The following is a 23,889-nucleotide window of genomic DNA, read 5'->3' as shown; positions in this document are numbered from 1 at the left end:
AAACGATGCTAACCTTTGTGATCATTATCCTAACAGGACAGATTCTGACTCTGTCCTCATTATATTGTAACGATGTTCTGAGACTAAATGAACAGTAAACATCCATCAGTTCCTGGGACAGACTGGATTGTTCTCTGAAGGAGGGTTGCCCCGACAATGCTGATGATTAGTGATAAGCACTTCCATTGTCTCCTTAAAAGTCCTGAATGGTTTATTGCATCAGTAACAACTACTCAAAGGTGTGAGACACTGAGGGATAAACCCCCAAATAGACAATAAAACGCTGTAAACTGTGATTATGCTTAGCTTTCTTTATCTTATTGAAGTGTGTCCCAGTAGATTTTATCCCTGCCGCTCCATTTCCTGCTGTCCTCGCTCTCTGTGATTAATTAAAAGGCATTGACGTATTGAATTCTGCCTGAATGGAGCTTGTGGGTAATGTATCAGTTAACCCAGTTACGGGGCAGAATGTGGAGGATATAGGCCAAACCAGGCTTCTCTAACATTACAAAACATGAATCAGATATCGCATTTAGCACAAAAAAGGTTGAGTTTCTAGTTTCTAGAATCTGCAAAAGCATCTTATTATATTCTTATGAGGGGTAACAGCGCCCCTAGTGGCTTGGCTAAGGATTTGTGCAGAAAAATCGCATCATATTTCCAAAGTGAACATGAACCTCTGTCCCGTGAGTCCTACAACGGCCACAGTCCAACGTGGCTGTTTTTTCCCACCAGGTAGGCAAAGCAAACGGATCCTATGAGATCCCGTTTCAAGTGAGCTGTCACCCAGGTAAGACAGCGTTCGGATGCCCCTTTACCAGACCGTGCTTCATTTAGAATTGGAGCTGTTGATTGTAAATATCGGCCTTAAGTCATTCCTTGTTCCTTGAACCTGAAACGGGTCCAAAGCGAGACTGTGAAACACTGAAATAAGATTCTTAATGAGAGAAACGGTCCCGCTGGACTCTTGGTTCTCCTCCAGGACTCTGCTGTTCTGTCAGGGGGAAGAACAAACCAAAACACAAATCTAGCAGAATTCCAGAGCAGGAATGACCCACTGGGTAAAGGGTGGGGGGGTTATCCCACCCAGGCCAGTAGTGATTGATTAGATCCCTGCAGACTCTTGCAGGATTTGGGATGAGCAGGGGAGGAGAGGGGAGGGTGGGTCTCACTCATCGATGAGACCAGATGATTGCTTCCTCATGGGCTCCGGCAGCGGTGAGGCCCCCGCACGTTTAACCAGCACCAGAAGGCAACACCACCTCCCTCCAGCCTGACAAGTCCTTCAAATATGGCCTGACGAGTAAATCTCGCCGCTCCGTGTGTAGCTCCTGCCAAAAAATCACCCCGACAGTTTGCAGTAATTTTCTTCCAGCGAGAACGACGCTCTTCTTCCCCCCTCCCCCGTCCTTTAAAGTCTTCAACAAATGTCTCATCAAAGGGTGCAGCCGAGCACCTCAAGGCTCTCTCCCATCATGCTTTGCTCTGTGCTTATACAGCGCGCAGGAGCCTTGCAACGTGCCGTGGCTCTCGCATTCCTGCCGGAGTGAAATCATATTTTCTAGCCGCCACTGATTTGTCACTGTGGCGCCTACATGATAGATGTTTTTTTGGCCGAGCAACACCTCCCCGCACCCGCACCCCCCCCCCCCCCCCCCCCCCCCCCCCACCCCCTCAGACAGTGTGGAGGCATGCGGAGCTTCAGCCCGGGTCCATCAATCCAGTGCCAGAACCTCTGCAAGTCTGCGTGAGGCACGTACAGGCGCTGGCAGGGAGCTGGACTAGCTGCTAATGCCGAGCTCGGCCGAGGGCCAGACATTATCCTCAGAATAGTAACATGCTGAAATATGCCTTCCCAGCATGCCCGGCTCCAGGTATCGCTCCCTGCCAGTAACAACACCCAGTTAAAGGATGGAATTGCAGGGAAGGTATGTCTGTGTTTGCACAAGTTTCCAGTGGATTTTTAATTTATAAAACAGCCCAAATATCCACGAATGATAAATATGTTATAGTTTTCTGACATCAGTCTGTATTTTGACGTAGTTACCCACCCAAGATTCCAGAATTTCCACCGAGATCGAGTCCAAGAATAGATTTTATCTTTGGCTTTTGCTTTGGGCTGAGTTTTTGCTCGCATAAATGGACAAAAACAGAACACAATGAGCCCAAAACGCTGAAACCAAACATTTATTAAGATTCACTCCAAACGCTGAGCACGAGCAGGAAGTACTGTTTATCCACATGTTGTTGCTGATGTCCCCGAAAGTTTGAACAGAGAATTGAAGAGCTTGTAAATGTTGTGAAATGAAATTAAAAAAAAGGGTGAAAAGTGGTTAGTCGTGTCATAATTAATAAAGTTTACTGCTTTTGTGTATAAAAGGCTCGTCTCAAAGAGCCTTTCTGACCACAGAGTGATGACAAACTGCAGCAGTTTGTAGAGAAGAGCATTTCTCAGGGTAAATTGTCATTGTCTCCACTACAACACACCACTCAGATTCATCACGTTGGCCCCGCCGAGGCAGCGCGACATTAAAAACACTCTTGACCACACGAGCTCGCGTTCAGCCGCAGTGAAAACTCGCCATCGCTCCAGGAACTCAAACTAAAACGAGGAGAAAACTGCAGCTGGACCCAGCATCATGGAGCCCACACAGACGCTCCTCTTTAGGAGGCTAAACGGGGGCCGGAGCTTCCATCAGCACACAAAATCCTGCATCTGGAGGGGGGGGGGGGTTGGTGGTCCGTAGGTGCACACGACGTCCCGGTGACTCGTGTTTCGTTACCAGACTTTTATGAGCGTTAGTTCGGACCAAATCAGAAGGGAGAAGAAATAGGCCAGCATCGTCTGAGTGGCGTGCTCTTGTGGGGGCTCGTGTCAGGCGGCGAGCACCTTCTCGCCAGGCTACAGCCGCAGGTCAGCGTCAGAACAGTGCGTGCGTTGTCAGGGCCGAAGGCTGCGCAGGCTCCATGTTGACAGGTGGCTGAGGGGCTCCAAAGTGGCTTTATGTTGAGCCCTGCGTTGTGTGGCCTCCCCCAATTACAAGTCCCGGAGCCCAGAACAAAATGGCTGCTGTGTGAACTGGTCAGCGCGGATAAATGAGGCAGTGTGTGCAGATCGGTCGGGAAGCCTGCCTGTTGTAATTAATGGGACAGCTGACTTTGGCATGAAGAGCGGTGGCCCAGACTGATGGCTGTATGATTTGTCATCTTTCACTCCGTAATTTCACCCCCCCCCCCCCCCACACACACACACAAACATTCCCACATTCTAGATAAACACACCCATCCATCCTCACAGTCATTTTCTCATCAGTTTTCCTGTGTGATCTTTGGAATAAAGAGGAGTTTCTGATATCAACTCAAGTTTTCTGTAAATAACAAAACCCCAGTAAATCACCCATATAGAGCAAACTTTTGCTGGAGGTTAGAAGTGATTGATCGCTGCACTTGCAACCCAATTTTCCCTCGTTATAATCCAACAATTAACCGATCCACGCGCACAGACAGGATGGTTCGATATCCAATTTAACCTCACAATCCAGCGGTTTTAGCATCTTCCGTACGAGCGCATTTGGGCCTAATTAGTATTTAAGTAGGTTACATAGAGGCCCTCTACTAAGTAGGACAGAAAGATAGCACAGCTCGGAAATGTGTTCTGATGGTCCAAAACTGCTACAGAAGGCTTTGATGAAGAGTTTAGCGCAGCAGTTGAGAAGCGCTGCAGCTATTGCAACACGGTGTCATTCAAACAGGCTGTTGTCCCACTAAAAGCTCAAGACAATCAGGGGACAGTGTCTCCTCCCAGGGGCCATTACCTCATGAGGGTGGCCCAGAACTGGACCCGGACGTTTGTAGACGAGATCACACAATGTGTTAGCTATTAGCAGGTAGCAGGGAGACTGGTGCTGGTTGAAGTGCGATAGGACAGGAGAAACTGCGCCGCATCGATCAATGTCGCTAACGCAACCCGAGCAGCACCAGCGCACCTCCACAGGCCTTCAGTGGTTCTGCGATGCCTGGACGTGGATCTGTGGGTCAGCATTAGGCTGCATTACGAATGGAACCCACAGACTGTGGTCATGGACTCGTGACCACGCCCATCAGAACATTTTAATGGTCACCTTTCACAGATCCCCTGACCTGATGCATCATTCTCGGGCTCCTTTGGGTTTCCCTGACTTTACAGAACGTCCACATTAAAACGAGCTTCACGTAACTTCGGAGGCAGGCTGGGAAGCTCCTGCATAAAGGTTGGCACGGAACATTTGGGAATGCAAACCGTCTGGAGCGAGTCGAGCATCTGTTCCTTGTCCCACTCCAGGACACTCGATCGGCTTCTGGTTGAACTACGTTTCCCTGGATCTCCTGCATTTCTTCTCCATTTGCCGCTCTCCCCCGCTGGACTCCAGCTGTGTTCTGCTAAACAAGGCGGCAGTCTCATCAGACCTTTCCCCCTCCAACCCCCGGGACCCCCCACCTTCAACCACCTCACTTACCCCTCCCTCCAGGAGGAACCTGCGGTGGGTCCGCAGTGATAAAGAAAGCCCAGCTGTTCAAACAGTGGGAGGCAACAGGAGGGGGGTTGTTGGAGGGACACATCAGCATATTTACTTTATAGAAATCAAAATATATGCACATAAACAGACCACCAAATATCCACAGAGGAGCCAGGGGTGGTGGTTTTGGGGGGGGGGGGGGGGGGGGGGGGGGGGAGAGTCAGCTGTCAGAGATAGAACATTTTACAATTCGACCTTGGATGGAAAGAGTGGAAACTCCAGCGGTTCTGGCTCGTATCTGTGTCCAATACGACAGACTTGTTTTAATAAACACATTCCAGGAAGGAACCGTTCCCACATTTGGTGTTGAAGGATGAACGTTGCATTCAGGCTGAACTGGAGCGCCGTATTACCTGGACTCGCATCATCGCCCCCCCATTTGGATAAAACACAACACAATCTCCTTCCTCACACGATCAGCGGCCCAGACGAAGGCTCATGTGAGAGTGTGTCAGCGTCCGACAGCTGGTGGGTACAAGGAGTCATGGCTGGAAACAACCTGCTGCTAATAGGTGACTCATTCTCAAATGGACCGTGGGGGGAAATGAAGATATCTGATGGGAGATAAGTGGGAAAAGGGCCTGAAGGAAAATGTGTTTTCACTCAGAGGACAACTGGGAGCAGCAGCAGGCTGATTATTATTCCAATTCCAGGACATTTTCTTGACAAACTTCAACCTTTTGCAGAGTTTATTTAAACCATCTTGCAAAAAAAGGTTTTACAGCCGGTGGGAATAATCAGCTGTGCTTGGGAAACACCCAACGGTTGTGTGGATTGAAAACAGAAGGTGTGTGTGTGCGTGTGTGTGTGTGGCCTCCAAGCCACCCCCCTCCACAGTGAAACTTCCATCCACCTCCTGCTGCTGGTGTCCTGGGTAGAAGGTCTCCTCCTCTCACCACCTCTGGTCCTTCCTCCTGACTTGATTGTGTTCTTCCAACCCAGCAGGAGCTTTTTGTTATCAGAGCAGCAGAAGAGCCAACCAGGGTGGTGGGGGAGGTGGAGTGGGGGGGCTCCAAAATATGGCTCCAAAATACCCATCTGACGTTGAAAGACTGTCTCAGAACACGGATGCATCTGTGATGCTAATGGGCCAGTCAGAGATCAATGTGGTGGATGGAGACCCGAGAAAAAGTAGTTCCCCACAGTTCATGTGGACCATCACAGTGTCCAGCTGTTGGTCGTCCCATCGCTCCATTCTCCCGTCCACAGCTGCGGTCTCTCTGAGCCCGCCACCTCCTCTCAGCCCACCGTCTCCATGGGAACGCACTGACAGAAACAGTAAACACCCAGGTGTGGAGGGAGCCTCTTCGCTCGCTGCTGTCATCAGTCACATCAGGAGGTTAAACACAGATTTAGGTCAAGAAGAGAGGCAGAGAAGAAGAAGTGCTGCCTCGCACCCTCGCGTGAAGGCGATTTCTGGTGCAGGGTGACCTCTAGAGGTCAACCCAGTAAAGGAGGCGGGTTGACAACCTGCGAGTCGGACGTTGGCTTTGGCTTCTATTAGAATAAATCCACCAACATCGGTCGTTCGGTGTAAATGTTCAAAACTTCAAAAAGCACGAGTAGATTCGCATCCACGTCCACCTCCTAAAGAGATGCTTCCTCCTGGTTCTGTTTCCTGCTGCTGACACGACCTTCATGTCACACTGGCACCACGAATAATGAGAAATCTGCTCTTCAAGCACAAGAACCAGACAGAGAAGTCGAGGGAAGTGGTGGACATGTAGGAGAGACTGGACCCGACCTATACATGCTTAAATGTGTTCTACATTTTAATAACAGGCTGTTTCTGGATAAAACCCAGATGATCACATCTGAGAATTAAAGCTATTATTATTGTTGTTGTATTATTATTGAGTATTATTGTTACTAGTTGTGGCGGAGCTCGTCCATACCCGTTAAATTGTCCCCCACACCGCCCCCTGCTGGCGGAGGAATTGAAATGACTTTACTTTACTGGTCTGGTTTTCACGTTAAATGTAATAATTTAATGGTGTAAATACCTGCAAATATCACAAATCATTTGCGGCTACAGAGTCGGTTTCAGCTTCCCTTTTTTTCTGGGGTCATTTTCGTGCATGTGCCGTGTCCTTCATTGTTAATTAATGATTAATTCACATCATTAAAAACTAATTTTAATATTGCTCACAGACATACTGAAATAATATCGAATGAATTTGTGATAAGAAAGATTTAAGAGTTTATTTATAAAAAGAAATCACCTTCAACAGATTTTATTTGCCACAGCCTTCATAAAACAATATTTGGAATGTGATATATTTCTTTAACACCCCCTCCATGAGCGCGCTCGCCTCCTCCCCACGCCGCCGCTCCGCTCGGGAACGTTTACGTTGGCCTCTACTCCTGAGTCACACCTCCAGCGCCACAGAGCGCCCTTGTGTCAGGTGTCTGTTTGGATTGTGGGAGAGGCGGCGGCCGCAAGTTGGTGTTTGCGTAACCACGTGGGAGCGAAAGCTTAACTGTTGCTGCTAAACAATGAGGGTGGCGTGAAGTGTCGCCACGTTAGCACAGAGGGCAGCGATGGTGACGACCCTGGTGCAGCAGCACGAGCTGCCTGACAGTGACCCTAGAGGTCAGGGGTCACCGGACCCCAGCCGGGAGCGCCTCTCCTCCACACCGCTGCAACGAAATGGGCGCCATTCTCAGATTTCCTGCGTTTGTCGGGGCATCTTCGTCGTTTGGCCGCTGCCGTCCACCCTCCGTGCACGTTTCATTCTGACCCTTTTCACATTAATCCACAGGATTAGGCTCAAGCGACCCAGATTGGGATGCCAGCGGCTTTATGCACGCAAAGAACGTTGAGGACAAGGAGGGAATCCGACGCGATGCTGAAGAGTGGAAAAAGCAACAGCGGTTTCAGGGCTGCGGCCCCGCCTGGTGCTCAGGTTCCACCCCGTCCATTCAGCCGCTTTCATGGTTGAAACCTCCGCTAACGTCTCTGTTGCGTCAGCTGATATTTTAGCTGCATCCAGGGCTTAAAATACAGCTGAATCCTCATCTGTCTGTTCCTCCCCTTTAATCTAATGTCTGCTTTATAGGTTCGCCTTTGGGCTCTGTGATGGTATCTTTGCTAACAGAATGTAGCTTAGCTTACTGGTCGTGCACGGCGGAATCACAGACTAGCGGTGAAAGAACTCACGATGTGGCACCACATCATGGTCCCAAACCTGCACTTCCTGTTGCCCATGACGATATTTAAAATTCTTCCATTTGGGGCATTAATAGGGGCTGTGATGCGTTCACTGACCAACAGGACGGCCACCACAGAGTCATGTTGGGCTTTGACACGTTAACTTTTTCACGTACTCGCACATTCAGCCTCGCATTCAGAACACTCTGGTATCGGCGGCTACCTCCAGGCTGCCACATGCTCACCAGGACACTTTGGGAAGGTGCTGGATCCCTCCGTGCGTCCCTGGACCACCGTGGAAGCCCTCCACACCTTCTCTGACACATCTAACCCATTGCAACATATTCATTATTTGGACTAAACTTGGAACAGAGACGCAGTTTTCAGTCTCTTTTTGATCGGCACGGTCTGTTCGGGAAAATTGCAACGTTAAAAATGTGGAACATCAGCAGCCTGTGCGCCTCTGGAGGAGACTTCGACCCCTCCGGCGGCTCCGTCGAGCCCGGTGACGCTGCAGGCGGCGGCGCGCTGGGCTGAGCCGCGGGGAGCTGGAGGCGGGCAGCACCGCCCTCTGCAGACCGCGGCGAGCCTCCACGTCAGGCAGCGGCTCAGTCAGGAAATTCAAACAGAACCCAGCAGCACACGCGCTCTCTCACGCACACACAGACGCATCATTGTTCTCCAAGGTCACCCCGGCCGGCATTCTGCACGGGTCTCACACGCACGCCTTCTATCTCCAAAGGTAACGTGATTTTTTAAGTTCTTTTTTGGGGTAATAAAAGGAAAGAGGCATTTGTCGTGTCGGGACGTCGCGGTGCGCCAGGATGAGGTGCGTGATGCCCCGCGGTGAAGGCTCGAGGATGAGGAGCAGCTCCGCACCGTCGTGATGCGTTCAAGAGCCTCGAGCGAAAACCCGACATTTAAACATTTCAAAGCCGAATGGCTCGGTTCTATTCCCGCTGGTGAGATTCCCGCTGAGCCCGCACAGGCCCGGATTTCGACTGGCTTTATCCGGCCGCGTCCTTCCATCAGCAGCATCATATGATCAGGTTGCAGCGCCGAAACGCAGATCTCCAAGATTAAAAAAGAACATCACCAGCTCTTTTTCAAATAAGAGGGTCTCATGACTTTAGTTGTTGGAGCCACGTTGTTGTAGTTATTATCATTATTATTACAGCACCAACGAGCAAAACCTTTTATTACACCAGGCAGTGTGTTTTACAGTTTTTTTGTACTGGGCTTTTTATTTGACTTAGACATTCATTAAACGTGAATTGGGGCTGAGTTCTCCTCACAGTTGAGTTATTGCATCAGTTTCCCAACCAACAAGCCTCTCTGCTACTGTCCAAACAGCAGTTTTTGATTACAGACGTCTCCGAACCCAAAACAGGCTGGCATGTTAAATTTGGGGAATGCTGCTGTTGTGGTAGCACCAGTGTCCTCACCAAGGTGGAAACCAGCAGAGCTGCTCAGACAACTTTGTTTCTATTAATAATCACAATTACCGGGAAATTACCGGGAAAAACCAAGTAAAGGGAAATTGAGTTTCTGCTCATGATCTTTGCTGGTGTGTTTTATCTTTAAGGGTCACAAGTGCTGCTCTTGTTAGCTTGTCCTTCAAACAGGGGAGGACGTGGATGGGTGCTTGTGTCTTCAAGGTGACGTCCTGCTCGAGGCCTTTTGACATGTCGTCCCGGTTTGGAGGTGATCCAAACACGCTTTGGGTGTCTTTGTCACACAAACCAAGGCTGTGTTTTATTTCCACGTGAGGACGCTAACGCGGCCGCTGCTGAAGGCAGTTCTTGTGGAAAGTGAACACGCGTGTTGGTGTCTTCTTCTGATCAGGTTTCAAGATGAAGCCAGTTTAACGTGTTGCCTGAGGGACATTTGTTATGGACATAAAACCTGCTGTGTTCAAGCAAAACAACAGCCCCAGTGATGAAACTGCTAACAGGAATCACAATTTCTAATCGGAGTTCATTTAAAGAAGAACTTCCTGTGTTTGACAGTTGGGGGCCACACAGGAAGGGGGGGTACTGGTGCCACACGACAGGAAGAAACCAGCCCTGAAACTGGGACACAACTGTCCGTAAACCCGGGACGGTTCCTTTTACTGCTGTAACAACAACGACTGACGCCACCGCCCCCCTGAATGGGAGTCAGACTTAAAATGTCCTGGACTTCCCAGCATGCTCGTGTGTGGTGTGTCGGCGCGCCCCGGTTCTCCCGACTGTTGGCTGACTGGGTCACGTGACCACTGTGAATCGTGTGATTCGTTTGATTGGGGTTAATCATGAACTCTAGTGTTTCGTGTCAGGGTTACCTTCATGTCTCACAGGACAGGACAGGACAGGCAGGACAGGCAGGACAGGACCTGTTGCCTCTTTTGCTCCAGGGGAGGTGCTGGAGCCTCATAGGGGGTGAAGGCAGGTGCACCCCTGCATGCGTGACCAGCTCATCCCAGGACCCTCTGTGAGCAGTTGGGTACCTTGCCCAAGGGTACCTCGGCAGAGCTCTGAAGGCGTTCACCTCCCTCCACTTCTCAGCTCAGGCCTCCACAGGCTGTTGTCCTGCGTTGGGGGGTAAATAAGTGATCGGGCTCCGTCTGCACAGCTCAACCTTCATTTGTCCTTCACATCAGCAGCCTCGAAGATGGGCGGACGCATTAAGTCAAAGTGTGAAAAGTCTTAAGAAAAAGAGAAAATGACTCAAAGTAGGATTTTATTAATCCTTTTTGACATTGCTGTTTATTAAATGTTTAATCAGTCATTGCCACTTGGATCAACTCGTAACAGGAAGTAGAAAGTGGGCTTGATGTGATGAATAAACAGTAGTTGCTTATTTAAGCAAAGTGTGTCATAGCTGCTAGCGTTAGCTTTAGCGTGACCTACAGATTTAGTTAGTCTGACATCTGTCCAAACATCTAATCTGATAATAAACCTGCAGTGTCAACTTGCACTTCATGGGTATTTGCACATTGATTATCTGGGAAGGCTCTCGGCCCATGATGCTTTGCTCCCTCTACATCAAAGACAATCTTTGTCCAGAAACTTTCCTCTAACGCTCTCGATCAGGGTCTGAGCTGCGTGCCTCTAGGCGGGTTAGCACTCCTTCCCACCGCGTGGGCCTGGTTCACTACAGCAAACTTCATCCTACACCACAAATTCCACAAATTCTGAATGGAAAAACAAGAGAGACGCATCTTGTTGCAACCATTCGAGTAACCGAAGGGTAAATATTGACTTAGCCTGATGCTAGCGGTTGAGCTAGTCAATCCAAGCGACAGGTGGACACGGAAAAGGCTAAAACCCCAAAAGAAAGTGTGGTCAACGATTCAGGCCTCTCCGAGTTCCTCAAACCCGTCTCTCATTTCACACGGGCTGGAGTGGTGGTTACCTGTAAACTGCCGTCGTGGTGGCCACGCCCGTTTACACCTTCCTGGTAATACAACACTGCATTCCAGAGGGCAAACTCACAGAAGGTGAGAGAGACGGTGGGAGGGGGAGCGGGGGCCGGTGGTGGTTACACTCATTGCACGTTACCAAATGCTATTATATTATCTTAACTAATGAAACTGTTTAACTGCCCGCACCAGGAGCATGTAGTCAGCTCAGGAAATGTTGACATTACGGCTACAAAAGGGTGATTTAGCTTTTTCCACTTCCTGTGCTTACTACACGGTTGAAGGAAGCACATTCAACACTTCCTGTCTCCTCGGTTGCTCCGTTATTGCATCTGGAGCTTCATGTTGGAGCCCATCGGCGTAAGCCTCTTATGAGCTCTGCAGCTCGTTCGTGCGTCGTAGTCACGTTCAATCAATCAACATCAGTATTTATGTCTGCTGGGTGCTGCTGCGGACAGCCTCTAATCTGATTAGCATGGATTAGCGCTCCTCTATTGAGGGGGAAGGCATAAGAAAGTCTGATTAAATAGGGAATACAAAGGATACACGCACACAGAGATTATATTTACTCATCAGTCAAGTTGTAGCAGTTATTTATTAGCAGGGTGTTTAATTTAATTCAGTGGATCAAAAGAATTTAGTTAAAAACCAACGACCAGGACTAGCTTTGACTGTACAGTATATGCTAATGAAAATGCTAACGTCGCCCGAGCAGCAGAGGAGGAGGAAAAGATTCTTATCATTAATGTCAAAAGGGTGTTTAGATAACCGAAGGTGCTAACATGAGAAGAACTTTTCCCGTGGCGTTCCGATTGTGCTGTCCCGATTATTTGAGAGCGTTGCCACCCGATCCGGTGGGAGGGGCTCAGGGGGCATTATTTATGAATGGCCGTGTGTCTTTTGCACAGCACACCGGAGTGTTTCTGTTTTAAAATGCCGTTAAATATTGAATTGTGTTCCACCATTGCTACACTAGCATAGCGTTTGTTTACCTACAGTGAGGTCATGTTGTTGCCCCTCATGGAGTCCTTCCCTTCTGTCATTTAGGGTTGTTGGGGGGCTAAAAAGTTCAATCTTTGCTTTATTGGGCCTTTTTCAAACCAACAGCATGTTCCTTCCTTCCTTCCTTCCTTCCATAAAACCCAGGTTGGTGACTTTCTGGTGACCTTCTGGACCTTCTCGTCCCGCTACGCCTCAACCCAAATCCTCCTTGAGCAGAGCAAACAGCTCCAAACACTGTTCCTACATTAGTACAAGCCGATGTCGAGGATTTTAAGTAGAGGGAAATTAAAAGAAACGACGTGATGTTTGCCTGAAGCATTTGGAGCCAATAAGAGTCACTCTCGTCTCTATGCGTCCGTACATCTGAATAAATGTTTTAGCCCCATCGGCACCGTCACAGGTGAAATCGGCCTCGGTAGTTCGGCTATCGGGCAACATTTTGAACGACTGGCTCTCGAAACGGAGGTCTGTGTGGATCGTTCCTGAGCATCTTCATTCCTGAAAGCTTCTTTTGTCTTTTCTCCCTGGCTTTTAACACAGCCTGAGACTTTGATCCTACTTTTAGTGCTTTATGGCGTTTATATTTTATATATTTTTTTAGCTGACAGGACTTTGCAACAACTATTACAACTGTATGATTGTTTTTATAGCGCTATAATGATAAGGATAAAAGACTTTATTGATCCCACATTGGGGAAACGTTACAGCCTGTGGTGTACAGTACAGAAAAGTACTAAAAGAAAAATAAATAAATAAAAAGACTCTTATATTATGTACATTGCTATGTACATTGTACAGTATATACAGAAATTAAAAATTATGTTCAGAAGGAGTGTCGGACAGTGTGAAGAAAAATGAAGGTGCAATAAAGGTGTGCAAATAAAACCTTCCAGAGGTAGTTATGATTCGTTAGTGCAAATATGCCAACCCTGGGTTATTGGTGCTGCAATTAAGTGTTGTGCATGTTGAACAATCTGACGGCAGTTGGGATGAATGACCTGTGGTAACGCTCCCTTTTACACCGTGGGTGTAACAGTCTGCTGCTGAAGGAGCTGCTTAAGGCCCCCACAGTCTTGTGTAGGGGGTGAGAGGGGGTGTCCATAATTGATGTCAGCTTGGCCAACATCCTCCTCTCACCCACCTCCTCAATGGAGTCCAGAGAGCAGTCCAGGACTGAGCCAGCCCTTCTGACCAGTTTGTTGAGTCTCTTCCTGTCCCTCTCTGAGCTTCCACAGCTCCAGCAGACCACAGCGTAGAAGATCACCGATGCCACCACAGAGTCATAAAAAGTCCTAAGCAGTGTCCTGCACACTCCAAAGGACCTCAGTCTCCTCAGCAGATGGACATGACTTTGGCCCTTCTTCTGTCTGTGTTGGCTGTATCGTCGGAGAACTTCTGGAGGTGGCAGCTGTCTGAGTTGTGGCTGAAATCCGATGTGCAGAGAGTGAAGAGGAAGGGAGAGAGAACTGTACCCTGCGGGGCCCCCGTGCTGCAGACTACCACGTCGGACTCACAGTCACGGAGCCTCACGTACTGTAGTCTGTTGGTGAGGTAGTCGGTGGTCCAGGCAGCCAGGTGACAGTCAACTCCAGCTCCCTCCATCTTCCCTCTCAGCAATGATGGCTGGATTGTGTTGAAGGCACTGGAGAAGTCAAAGAACATGACTCTCACAGTGCTCCTGGTGCTCTCTAGGTGTGAGAGTGACAGCAGGTAGATGACGGCGTCATCCACACCAATGCCCGGTCGATATGCAAACTGTAGAGGGTCCATCTTGCTGTCCACCAGCTGTCGGAGGTGGGTGAGAACGATCCTCTCCATGGTCTTCATCAGGTGAAAGGTTCAGCAGGGCTTTTAGATCAGGGGTCATCCAGGGTTTGTTGTTGGGGAAACACCGAACGGTATTTTCCACACAGAAGTTGATGTAGTCCGTGATGCAGGTTGTCAGGCCGTCGATGTCCTCCCCGTGAGGTTCACATAACACATCCTATAAAGGTGATATAACTATTAATTATTGTAGTCCCATGCGTCGGGGGTGGCTACAATAAGGTGGACAGAGGGTAGGGCTGCCTCCCATTAGCCTCCAGGTAGCGTCAGGGGACACCTGTGTCCCTTTGACTTTCGTTGTCCTGGATGTGTCCCCCCATGCTGTTGCTGCCTGTTCTAATCCCACAGCCGACTGTATACTGTCAATAGGAGCTGCAGCCGTCACCTGATTCCTCCCGACATTGTCGATAACTGTCTGATTTTTGTGATCTTCTCAACACCGGCTCAGGTTCTTTCACAACCTTCAACGTGCTGAGAATGTCTCCTGTCCTGACTTTTCCTTTGAGCTCTACCTTCTGTGTTTTACAGTGAGGTTTCTGCCTGGACGTGGGCCCGCGATGCCACCCAAGGCCACGAGTCCCCCCGCTGTGCCCCCGCCAGACGGTGGCTGGGGCTGGGCCGTGGTCTTCGGATCCTTCATCTCCATCGGCTTCTCGTACGCCTTCCCCAAGGCCATCACGGTCTTCTTCAAGGACATCCAGATCATCTTCAACGCCAGCTACAGTGAGATCGCATGGATCTCCTCCATCATGTTGGCGGTCATGTACGCCGCGGGTGAGACGCCGCTCATGTACCTTTTCTTTGTATCCCCTCATATCGGATTTCTTTGTTTCATGGATGGAAGTGAACCAAAGTTCTGTTGATAGCGCACGTTTGTGATCACGTTTATTTCTTCTGTAGACGTACAGTATAAACAAGGCCGAGGTCGTTCGAAAGGCTGCGTTGTGACATGTGACTCACGTGGTTGTCGCTAAGGCGCCAAAGATATCCGACTGCAAAATGCTCGTCGGTCATGCAAATATAATAAGGTGTCGTCGACGTAGCGATGAAAGCAATCGCTTTAGGAAATGTGTAGCGCCATAAATGCTAATGACTTCTGATCAAACCATGTTAGCACACGTTGCCCATCAGTTATTGTTGACCTTCATGCTAGCTACAGCAGCGCAACGTGCTACTGTAGCTGAGGAGCTCTAGTGTGCGTTGTGGGTGCAACCTGCTCTTTCCGTAATAACAGGCAACAACTTTTTCACCACTTCTATTTTTATCTGTGACGCTGACTTCCTGACAGGCTCTTGTGCAGCTCAGTGCTTCCAACGGAAGGTGAAATCAGCGTAAAAGGCTCCAGTTTTCAGGATAAAGGGGCTTGGGTTGTGTGCAAACGTTGCAGCAACATGTTTCTTCTAGAAAAACCTGACTGAGCTAGCATGACCAGCGGAGCTCCTTCACAGGCCCCAGGCCACAGTGTGCACAGTGAAAGCAACACATTAACATTCGTTCCACAAGCTGCACAATTTGTTTCACCATTAACTATTAATATCTTCCCTGTTCGTTTACATCTCAAATATTCATGTGACTTTTTAAAACCTCTTTCAGGCCTGAAGCAACTGAAAATTTACATTTGTGTTTTTAAAAAAAATACATGTTATGGTGAAAAATGTTGGAGGAGGAAGTTGTTGCCTGTAAAATATCGTATTAATGCATTTCCCAGTTTAGCCAGACCATTTTGTGGCTGCCATCTGTCCCACTATAACCAGTCCATTTAGCCTCTGTCCCACTATAACCAGTCCATTTAGCCTCTCTGTCCCACTATAACCAGTCCATTTAGCCTCTGTCCCACTATAACCAGTCCATTTAGCCTCTGTCCCACTATAACCAGTCCATTTAGCCTCTGTCCCACTATAACCAGTCCATTTAGCCTCTCTGTCCCACTATAACCAGTCCATTTAGCCTCTGTCCCACTATAACCAGTCCATTTAGTCTCTCTGTCCCACTATAACCAGCACATTTAGCTTCTCTGTCCCACTATAACCAGTCCATTTCGCCTCTCTGTCCCACTATAACCTATAATTACCCGCCCTGTGACGCTGGTGTCGCTGTGCTAGTTTCAGGATGACATTAATGGAAACCAGAGGAAACTCTCTTTACTGTATGACATTAACAACACAATAACATGCTGCTGTTATTAGCTCATCTAAACCAACATGTAAGATTTTAGCCCTCAGGTTGTGTTGCATATCTGTTAGCTTAGCGCCTCTGTTAATACAGTTCGTCTTCTCAGTTGCTATCGTTGCTCACCAAACTTATTATTTTGATGCGTTTGCTTCGCAAATTACATTTCAAGAAAGAAACTGCAGCTTTTTAAGCTTCTGTTTTATTTCAGTTCGGTTGCTTTTTGTTTTATTCTAAATTGTTTCACTGTTAGGCTACAATAGCCTGTATTAACAATAATTATGTGTCGTTGGTCCATGATAATTCATCAAAAAGAGAATTATAAACATTTTCCTGTATTGAGGAATTTAGACGAAGATGTAAAGTTTTAAAAAAGAAATAAATTCATATGTGGTATTTGCCACCATAAGCTCATTACAGTGTATTATACTGTTTATTATCATTAGAATTTGTATTGTAAGTATTACTGCTGCGAAACAAGACAAAGCCATTGTTCTCTGTCCTGTTCTGGGACACGAGCTTACAGGAGGATGAGGGTGTGTCACACACACATCTGACTGGTTTCACTTGGCTCCGGTTCAGCGCTGCAGCGCAACCGTCCCAAACATTACATCAGACAGGCGCACGGCCGAGTCGCCGTGTGATGACGTGTTCAAGCCCCAGGCTGCGCGTTTGTGTTGGATCAGTGCCTCTAATCCAGCCTCCCTCCCTCCCTCTCTCTCTCTCTCACACACACACACACACACGCTCACAGATTTGACCTTGGCATAAGCCAGTGAGGAAACTGCACGCTCGTGTTGCGTTCACTGTCAGTCAAAGTAGCATAGTAAGCGAAGGGAGGGAAATTAGGCTGAGCTCTAAGATGGTCGTCTTTTATCTCCATGACAATGGGCAATCACTGATGCCGCCAGTGTAAACTGACCCTCCCACTCCCCTAATTCGGGAGTTTTCTGGTAACTTTGGCTGCAGTGTTGTTTGCCTTAAATGGGTCTCTAACCCTAACCCAGAGTTTGACCCCTAAACAAGCAAGAGTGGCAGAAAACCCCCTTGAACAGGACCAGGCTCATGTGGGGGCCCCTCCTGCTGATGGCTGGAGGGGTAAAGGAGGAGGAGGGTGGGGCAGCGACGGCACCGCGTCACGTCGACGTGTGTTGCCGGGGTTTGTTGCCTTCCTCAACCCCAAACAAGCTGTTTCTCTTCTTCAGTTGAAGACGTCAGAAGAGACAAAGCTGTTTATCTCTGGAAGTTCCAGGTTCCCCTGACAACCCTTCGACCCTGGCTACCTGTTTCAGGACTGACGGAGTGTCTGACACAGGCTGCCGACACATAGTTCACATATTACTGTCACAGTTTGTGGCGGCAGCTTCAGACACATTAAAATATGTCAGTGTTTTCAAAAAGGAAGCCGGCGGGTGTTTTCAGCAGAACATCCTATTTTAAGCGGTTTGCCTCCGCCGGTTTAGGAACTTCCTAAAAGTCTATAAAAGGAGAAGAAGATTCACGCAGCGTGATTTAATCCAGACTCTTCACCTGGTGACCCGCTACGTGTCCTGCTGGGAGTAAAAGGCTTATTTAAGAAACACACCTTTGCCTGGCTCTCTGGCTCGCTTCTCATCGATCTGTACTTGAACCCCAACAAAGGGAGGTCGCCGTTACAAGCACACAGATGTCATTAGCAGACAAAGACACGCACAGACTCGTTACCGGAAGAGTGGAACCAATCAGGCGAGTGCGGAGGAGCGTTGTATAAAAGCCCGAGTCATCTCAGGAGAATGGCCTACTTCTACAGTGGTGGCTAATAATAGCCTGCTGGTGCTCCTGACACGTCATCATGACAAAGTCGTTCTCACCAGTCATGCGAACACTAAAATGCTCCACTATGGATGGAAAATATCTGACGAAACCTGCCAAGACTATAGGAAATATGCCTTTTGTTACTGCTCAGCTGCTAGCATAGCAGCTCTGGGGACATTAGCAAGGCTCCTCCTAATGTGCCGAATTGAAAACAGTTTCTTTGTGATAAATTGAGCAGCTTTTTTCTGTATTCTGAGGAGTTTTTGCCAGTAAACTAAAAAAAACCCTCCATTAATCTAAAGGCTTTGCGTCTCAGTCAGTCAACACTGATTCCAAAGCTCGGTCAAAAATACTGCGACTGACCTTTGCTTCCTCTTCTAATGATGTTATTTCGACAAGGTTAAATGGGGGATTTCTTTCTAAGCTGATTAACTTGAAGATGTTCGCTGCTACTTTTCATTGAAACTGAAACCTCTTGGTGTGTCTCCATGAAACACTAAATATTGTAAATCAACCACCCAGGTTCTGTTAACAGGACCTGCAGCTGCTGTAGCAGCCAGAGTCGCTCTTGCTGCACCCCGACCGGTCCTGGTCTCCGTTAACGAGAAGCCTCTCAAGCTTCCTCTGTTCTCCTAGGTCCCATCAGCAGTGTCCTGGTCAACACCTACGGCTGCAGGCCCATCGTGATGATCGGGGGCTGCCTAAGCTCCCTGGGGATGATCTTAGCTTCCTTCTGCACCAGCGTCCTGCAGCTTTACCTGTGCATCGGAGTTATCGGCGGTAAGTCCCTGGAAAGCGCACCAAGTCCATTTGAGATAAGTCGGGGAGCTTAAGTCTAAGACGCAGGTTATAAATAAAACTGTTGTTTTTGTTTACACGGTTTATTCCTGCTGGAGGCTGTAGATGGTTAGATGGACAGTTATGTCCACCAGAGACACAACGCCAACACCATGAGCTATATTTATAGCTGTGGTTGTGCACTATTCTTACAATGATTCTGATCAAACATCCCAACAGCACGATAAAGGGAACAGGAAATGACTTCGGATTTGTCGATTTCTAAAGCTTTTTATAAACGTGTTCTTCCTTTTATCATCGTGTGTCTGTTTAATAAAACTGTGCATGTTTTCCCGTAGGGCTTGGTCTGGCCTTCAACCTGCAGCCGGCGCTCACCATGATCGGGAGATATTTCTATAAGAAGCGCCCCATTGCTAATGGCTTGGCCATGGCCGGTAGTCCGGTGTTCCTCAGCACCCTGGCTCCCCTCAACCAGTATCTCTTCAACCAGTTTGGCTGGAGGGGAAGCTTCCTGATCCTGGGCGGGCTGCTGCTGAACTGCTGCGTGGCCGGTTCTCTGATGAGGCCTCTGGGGCCACCACCCAGCAAGAACAAGAAGGATGAGGAGATAGCCGCCACCACCACCACCACCACGAAAGAGAAGCTGACGCCCTGGCTGCTAGTGAACAGGTACCTGGACCTGTCGCTCTTCAAACACCGCGGCTTCCTCATTTACCTGTCAGGAAACGTCATCATGTTCTTTGGCTTCTTCGCGCCGATCGTCTTCCTTGCCGCATACGCCAAAGACATGGGCGTGGATGAGTACTCGGCCGCTTTCTTGCTCTCAATTCTGGCTTTCGTCGACATGGTTGCCAGGCCATCCATGGGGCTTCTGGCCAACTCCCGCTGGGTCCGGCCCAAGATCCAGTACTTCTTCAGCTTCGCCGTGCTGTACAATGGCGTGTGCCACATTCTGTGCCCGCTGGTGGAGAGTTACACCGGCCTGGTAGTTTACGCGTTATTTTTCGGCTTTGCGTTTGGCATGGTCAGCTCGGTGCTGTTTGAGACGCTGATGGACCTGGTGGGGGCTCAGAGGTTCTCCAGCGCCGTGGGACTCACCACCATCGTGGAGTGCTGCCCGGTTCTCCTCGGCCCACCGCTAGCAGGTACCAATCATACGGCCTCCTCTTACATGGGAAAAAACAACAACAACATCTAAACATTGCATTTGTGCTTTTGCAGGGAAGCTTGTGGACATCACGAAAAACTACAAGTACATGTATTTCTGCTGCGGCGCCGTCGTGATCCTGGCCAGCATTTGGCTCTTTATCGGGAACTTCATCAACTACAGACTCCTGGAGCGCGAGCGCAAGGCGGCAGAGATGTACAAACGGACTGAGACAGAAGACCCTGACCAAGGTCAGGAAAAGAAGGAGGCCGACGCCGAGGCCCAGGCGTTGCAGGAACTGGCGGCCAAGGGTCCAAATGACGAGCAACCGATGCAGCACGAAACCAACATCTAGACGCCCGTTTTTGTACCCCCTGGTTGTAATTTCACCTCCCCTGTGGTCCAACCGGTGGGAGCCTCTCGGTGGCTCCGCCGCGCTGTCTTCAGGGTCCGATGGACTTCTCAAAACACAAACTGCCAAAGCAACGGTTGTGTCGTTGAAAGTGTGCCAACGAGCCGTGTGCAAAATCCTAGCGATACTAACAAAAACACTCCAAACGGAGGTCATTTAAAGAACGTGAGAACAGAAACATCAAGTAGTACTGACTGGATTCACCTCATATCAGATTCACAAAGATCACGTGTGTGTTAAAGACGAACGCATCGAAATATTTAGACTTCAGCTATTTGTGAACAGCATGGCAGAAAGATATGACCCGTATCATTTTTACGTTATTTAATATATAAAAAAAATCAATATAGCCATAACTAACAATTTGAGCCGTCTGTTTCTACAAAGCAGTAATTTCCTTTATTCCTCTGGGACGCGATCGCAGCCCGCTCTGGTGGCCGGTGTTCAAGCCTCGGCAGCAAACTCAGAATTTGCTGAAAACCGAATAAACTTCCTGTTCGCTAGATCAAATGGGAACCCAACAAGGCAGCAGATGTTAAATGTAAAAGTTCACCGCGGAAACCCTCGAATTGGCTGATTGTGTGGCGCTTGGAGCGGGAACGCGGCGCTAGCTACTGCAAAATCTTAATTGCGCTGCGTTAATATGCCGATCGAGCGCTCTAAAAATCCCCACTCTTGTAAATAAAGAGCAGATGTGTTCACAGCTGGTGGTCATCTGAGCGTTCCGACGCTGCCGAGTAAAAACCCACTCCGACGCCTGCTTTACGGCTTCCGATCTGTCATAAAAAGCCGCCTCTAGTCCTCCATTGTTGTTCGCCGGCCCGCTCGGGAAGATAAATGGCAGCGTTTCCCTCCTAACTTTATGAAAACTGCTGCACTTCAGCGAATTTAAATAGAGTTGAATGTAATTTCCTCTGTGGGCCTTAATGAAGTATTAACGACCAAAAAACCATCTGTGTAGAGGAGGTTTCCGTACAGTTGAGCCCCACTAGCGATATATTGGAATGCCGATGTGTGTGCAGAGCTCGGAAGTGTGTTCTATGATGCGTTGCCTTAACTGTAAAGTGAGTCCTTGAGAGTGTTACTGTACGAATATTCCGCTTCTTTTGTCTCCTAACACATCTGATGAGCTGTAACATGAAGTACTGTCTGTAGCAGATCCACCCCAGTGTGGCGGCACTTTATGGAATCTATTACCTGCTGAATGCTAAATCCATTTAATCTATTCGTCTAAATGTCCCAACAGCAACAGGAGACACACCTGTTAGCTGTTGCTGTGCTGTTTTCACCAAAGCTTCGGGGTCCTAAGGCCAAACATATAGTCACATACCTGCCATAGCAGGTGTCCTTTGATTGTCCTTCGTGTTTGTCCGCACCTTGAAGAGCTGAATGTGTAATCAGAGTGGACCGAATGGACACTGCTGATTCTGATGGGAACGATGCTTTGCAGTTTGCTCACCAGCATTTCAAGTTTGTATTTGTTTGAGTTCTGTTATTAATGACTGGGAGTCTTCCATGGGGATGTCAAGATCCCTGTCCTCTAGGTTGCAGGACAATCGTGTAACACTGCCCCCTGCTGGTGACAGCGCAGACCAAACGGAGCTCTTCAGGAGGGTAAACAAATGCTATTTATTTCTAGACATGTGATTTAACAACCTATTTTTTGGGGTCGCTCTAATTAGTGCTATTTAGCAGGGTCAAAGGTCACCTTTGTTTTGTTTTTCTTAGATTTGTTTCAATCATAAATGACTAGAGGTGATTTTTTTAAGGCTGTAAAAATGTTCTAAAAGTATTTCCTGTCATTCCAAACATGTTTGTCATGGTTTGACCCTGATGTCCTGCTCCTTCAGGGAGTCCCAACCGACACACTGACATTTTATCCTTTTACGATTAGGAACTGCAGGAACTTAATTTGTCCCTATTTTGCATTTTCTGTGTTTTTGTGATTTAAAAATACGTTTTTATCTATAACAAATAGAGATATTGAATTTCAGATGCACCAATAGCCTTATTAGTTATATTGCTTTAGCATTTCACATTTTTTGCCCACTGTAGATGAAGAGGTCAATGAACAATGAGGTTATATATAAGTTATTGTTATATTTTGTGTTATAAATGAACAAACTGTTATTTTGGGAAATGCAAACACGAATACTGGACAGTGTTTTTCTCCTGATGGAGGAATCGATGTGTTTTAGGAAAATTCTAAAGCAGTTGAGGGGCCTGAGATCGTGCTGAAATAAAAAGAACAGAAACGCAGCGTCTTTACGCATCTATTATCATGTACATTGTACACACCTTCATGATTAATAATGATTTAAAAAAAAGTTAAAATCATTCTCCTGATATTTTAGGAAGCTTTTAAGCTAGCTGTGCCTTATTGTACATTAGTGATCGCTGTCTTCCACATCTGCGCGTTACAAATCAATGGATTATTTTCTATATATTTCCTAATATTTTGAAATCATTTTGCCCTTGTTAGCAGGTTTGTGGCCGTCATCCTAGGAGAGCTGTCCAGTATTCCCATTTCAGTCTTTTTCACTACCTCTGCAGCTGTGATGGGAACAAACTTCACACGGGTATAAGAAAACAGATGATTCTTTTGTATTCATCAGAGAATGTGATCACCTGTCACTGCAGAAATATCTGTCTATTAATGTACCGAAATAAAGGAGCGTGAAATCCAAGACTTGTGCTTTTCAGCAAACTGCAGAAGCTAAAGCTGCCGAGGACAAATGTTCTGGAATGTTCTCGAGCCTTTTTTTATTTTAGACGCTGCAGGTCTCCGCGTCCTTCAACTGCCCTGTAAAAGGCGACTATTGAGCCTTAAAAGGTTGTAAAACTGTCTTTTTTTGTAGACTACAGACTGAGCTCCAGTTGATTTATTATGAAGATCATATAATTATTGTGCTTTTTTTTATAGGCCGTGGGAATGAGGCTGTAATTGAGTGAATGGATGTCGTCTCCTTCATGAAATCCATATCACTGGTTTTTATCGCGTACTTTGTTCATCAGATAAAACAGGAACATTAGCATTAACACCCGTTCCTAATGAGACAAATCCGAACAATAATTGTTCTTTAATATCTCTGAAAATCTGTCATTGCAGACGGAGTGTAGTTTGTGGAAAGTTAGGTTGTATTGTTTTGTGGGGACCATTCGCATGAACAGCCAATAATAATCAGAACAGAGTTTTATCAACCCAACCACTCGTTGGCGCCAAATCGACCATTGTGGAAGTTCCGTCATGGTACAATTGAATGTTGTAAAGATGGTTAATTTAGTGGGGACAGTCAGGAGGAGGATCATGGTCACTATTACAGATATAATTTGAAAAAAGGGACAGTGGTACTCACAATTCACTGGTGAGCAGCATGTTTAAGTCTACTACTACTACTACTACTACTACTACTACTACTACTTCTACTACTAATAATAGGAACTATAACAATAGTAATAATCGCTGTACTGCACAGTACATTAACAGGCAGAACATGAGATCACCTGGAGGGAACCAGACGCTCATTAAAGTCAGAGCGCCTACATCAAACCGACTAATAATCATGCACGAGGTGATGCACAAATCTGCCTGGCAACAGATTTTTAAAGAACCTAAACCCCACCACCACTTCC

The 23,889-nt window shown here is 47.7% G+C and overlaps 1 protein-coding gene across 1 annotated transcript; it reads left to right on the top strand.

Annotated features, from left to right (window-relative positions):
* The first annotated feature begins 8,204 nt into the window (after positions 1-8,204).
* On the top strand, positions 8,205-22,943 carry LOC101063601 (monocarboxylate transporter 2). Its single transcript, XM_003972948.3, has 5 exons — positions 8,205-8,449; positions 14,465-14,710; positions 18,536-18,679; positions 19,036-19,842; positions 19,919-22,943. The coding sequence occupies exons 2-5, from the start codon at positions 14,494-14,496 to the stop codon at positions 20,197-20,199; spliced, it is 1,449 nt and encodes a 482-aa protein (XP_003972997.1). The 5' UTR covers positions 8,205-8,449; positions 14,465-14,493; the 3' UTR covers positions 20,200-22,943.
* The last annotated feature ends 946 nt before the right edge of the window (positions 22,944-23,889 follow it).

Source organism: Takifugu rubripes, chromosome 18 (genome assembly GCF_901000725.2).
Source record: "Takifugu rubripes chromosome 18, fTakRub1.2, whole genome shotgun sequence".
In the NCBI taxonomy this organism is placed as follows: Eukaryota; Metazoa; Chordata; class Actinopteri; order Tetraodontiformes; family Tetraodontidae; genus Takifugu; species Takifugu rubripes.
Note: the sequence above shows the minus strand (reverse complement) of the source record. Positions and strands in the feature narration are given on the sequence as shown.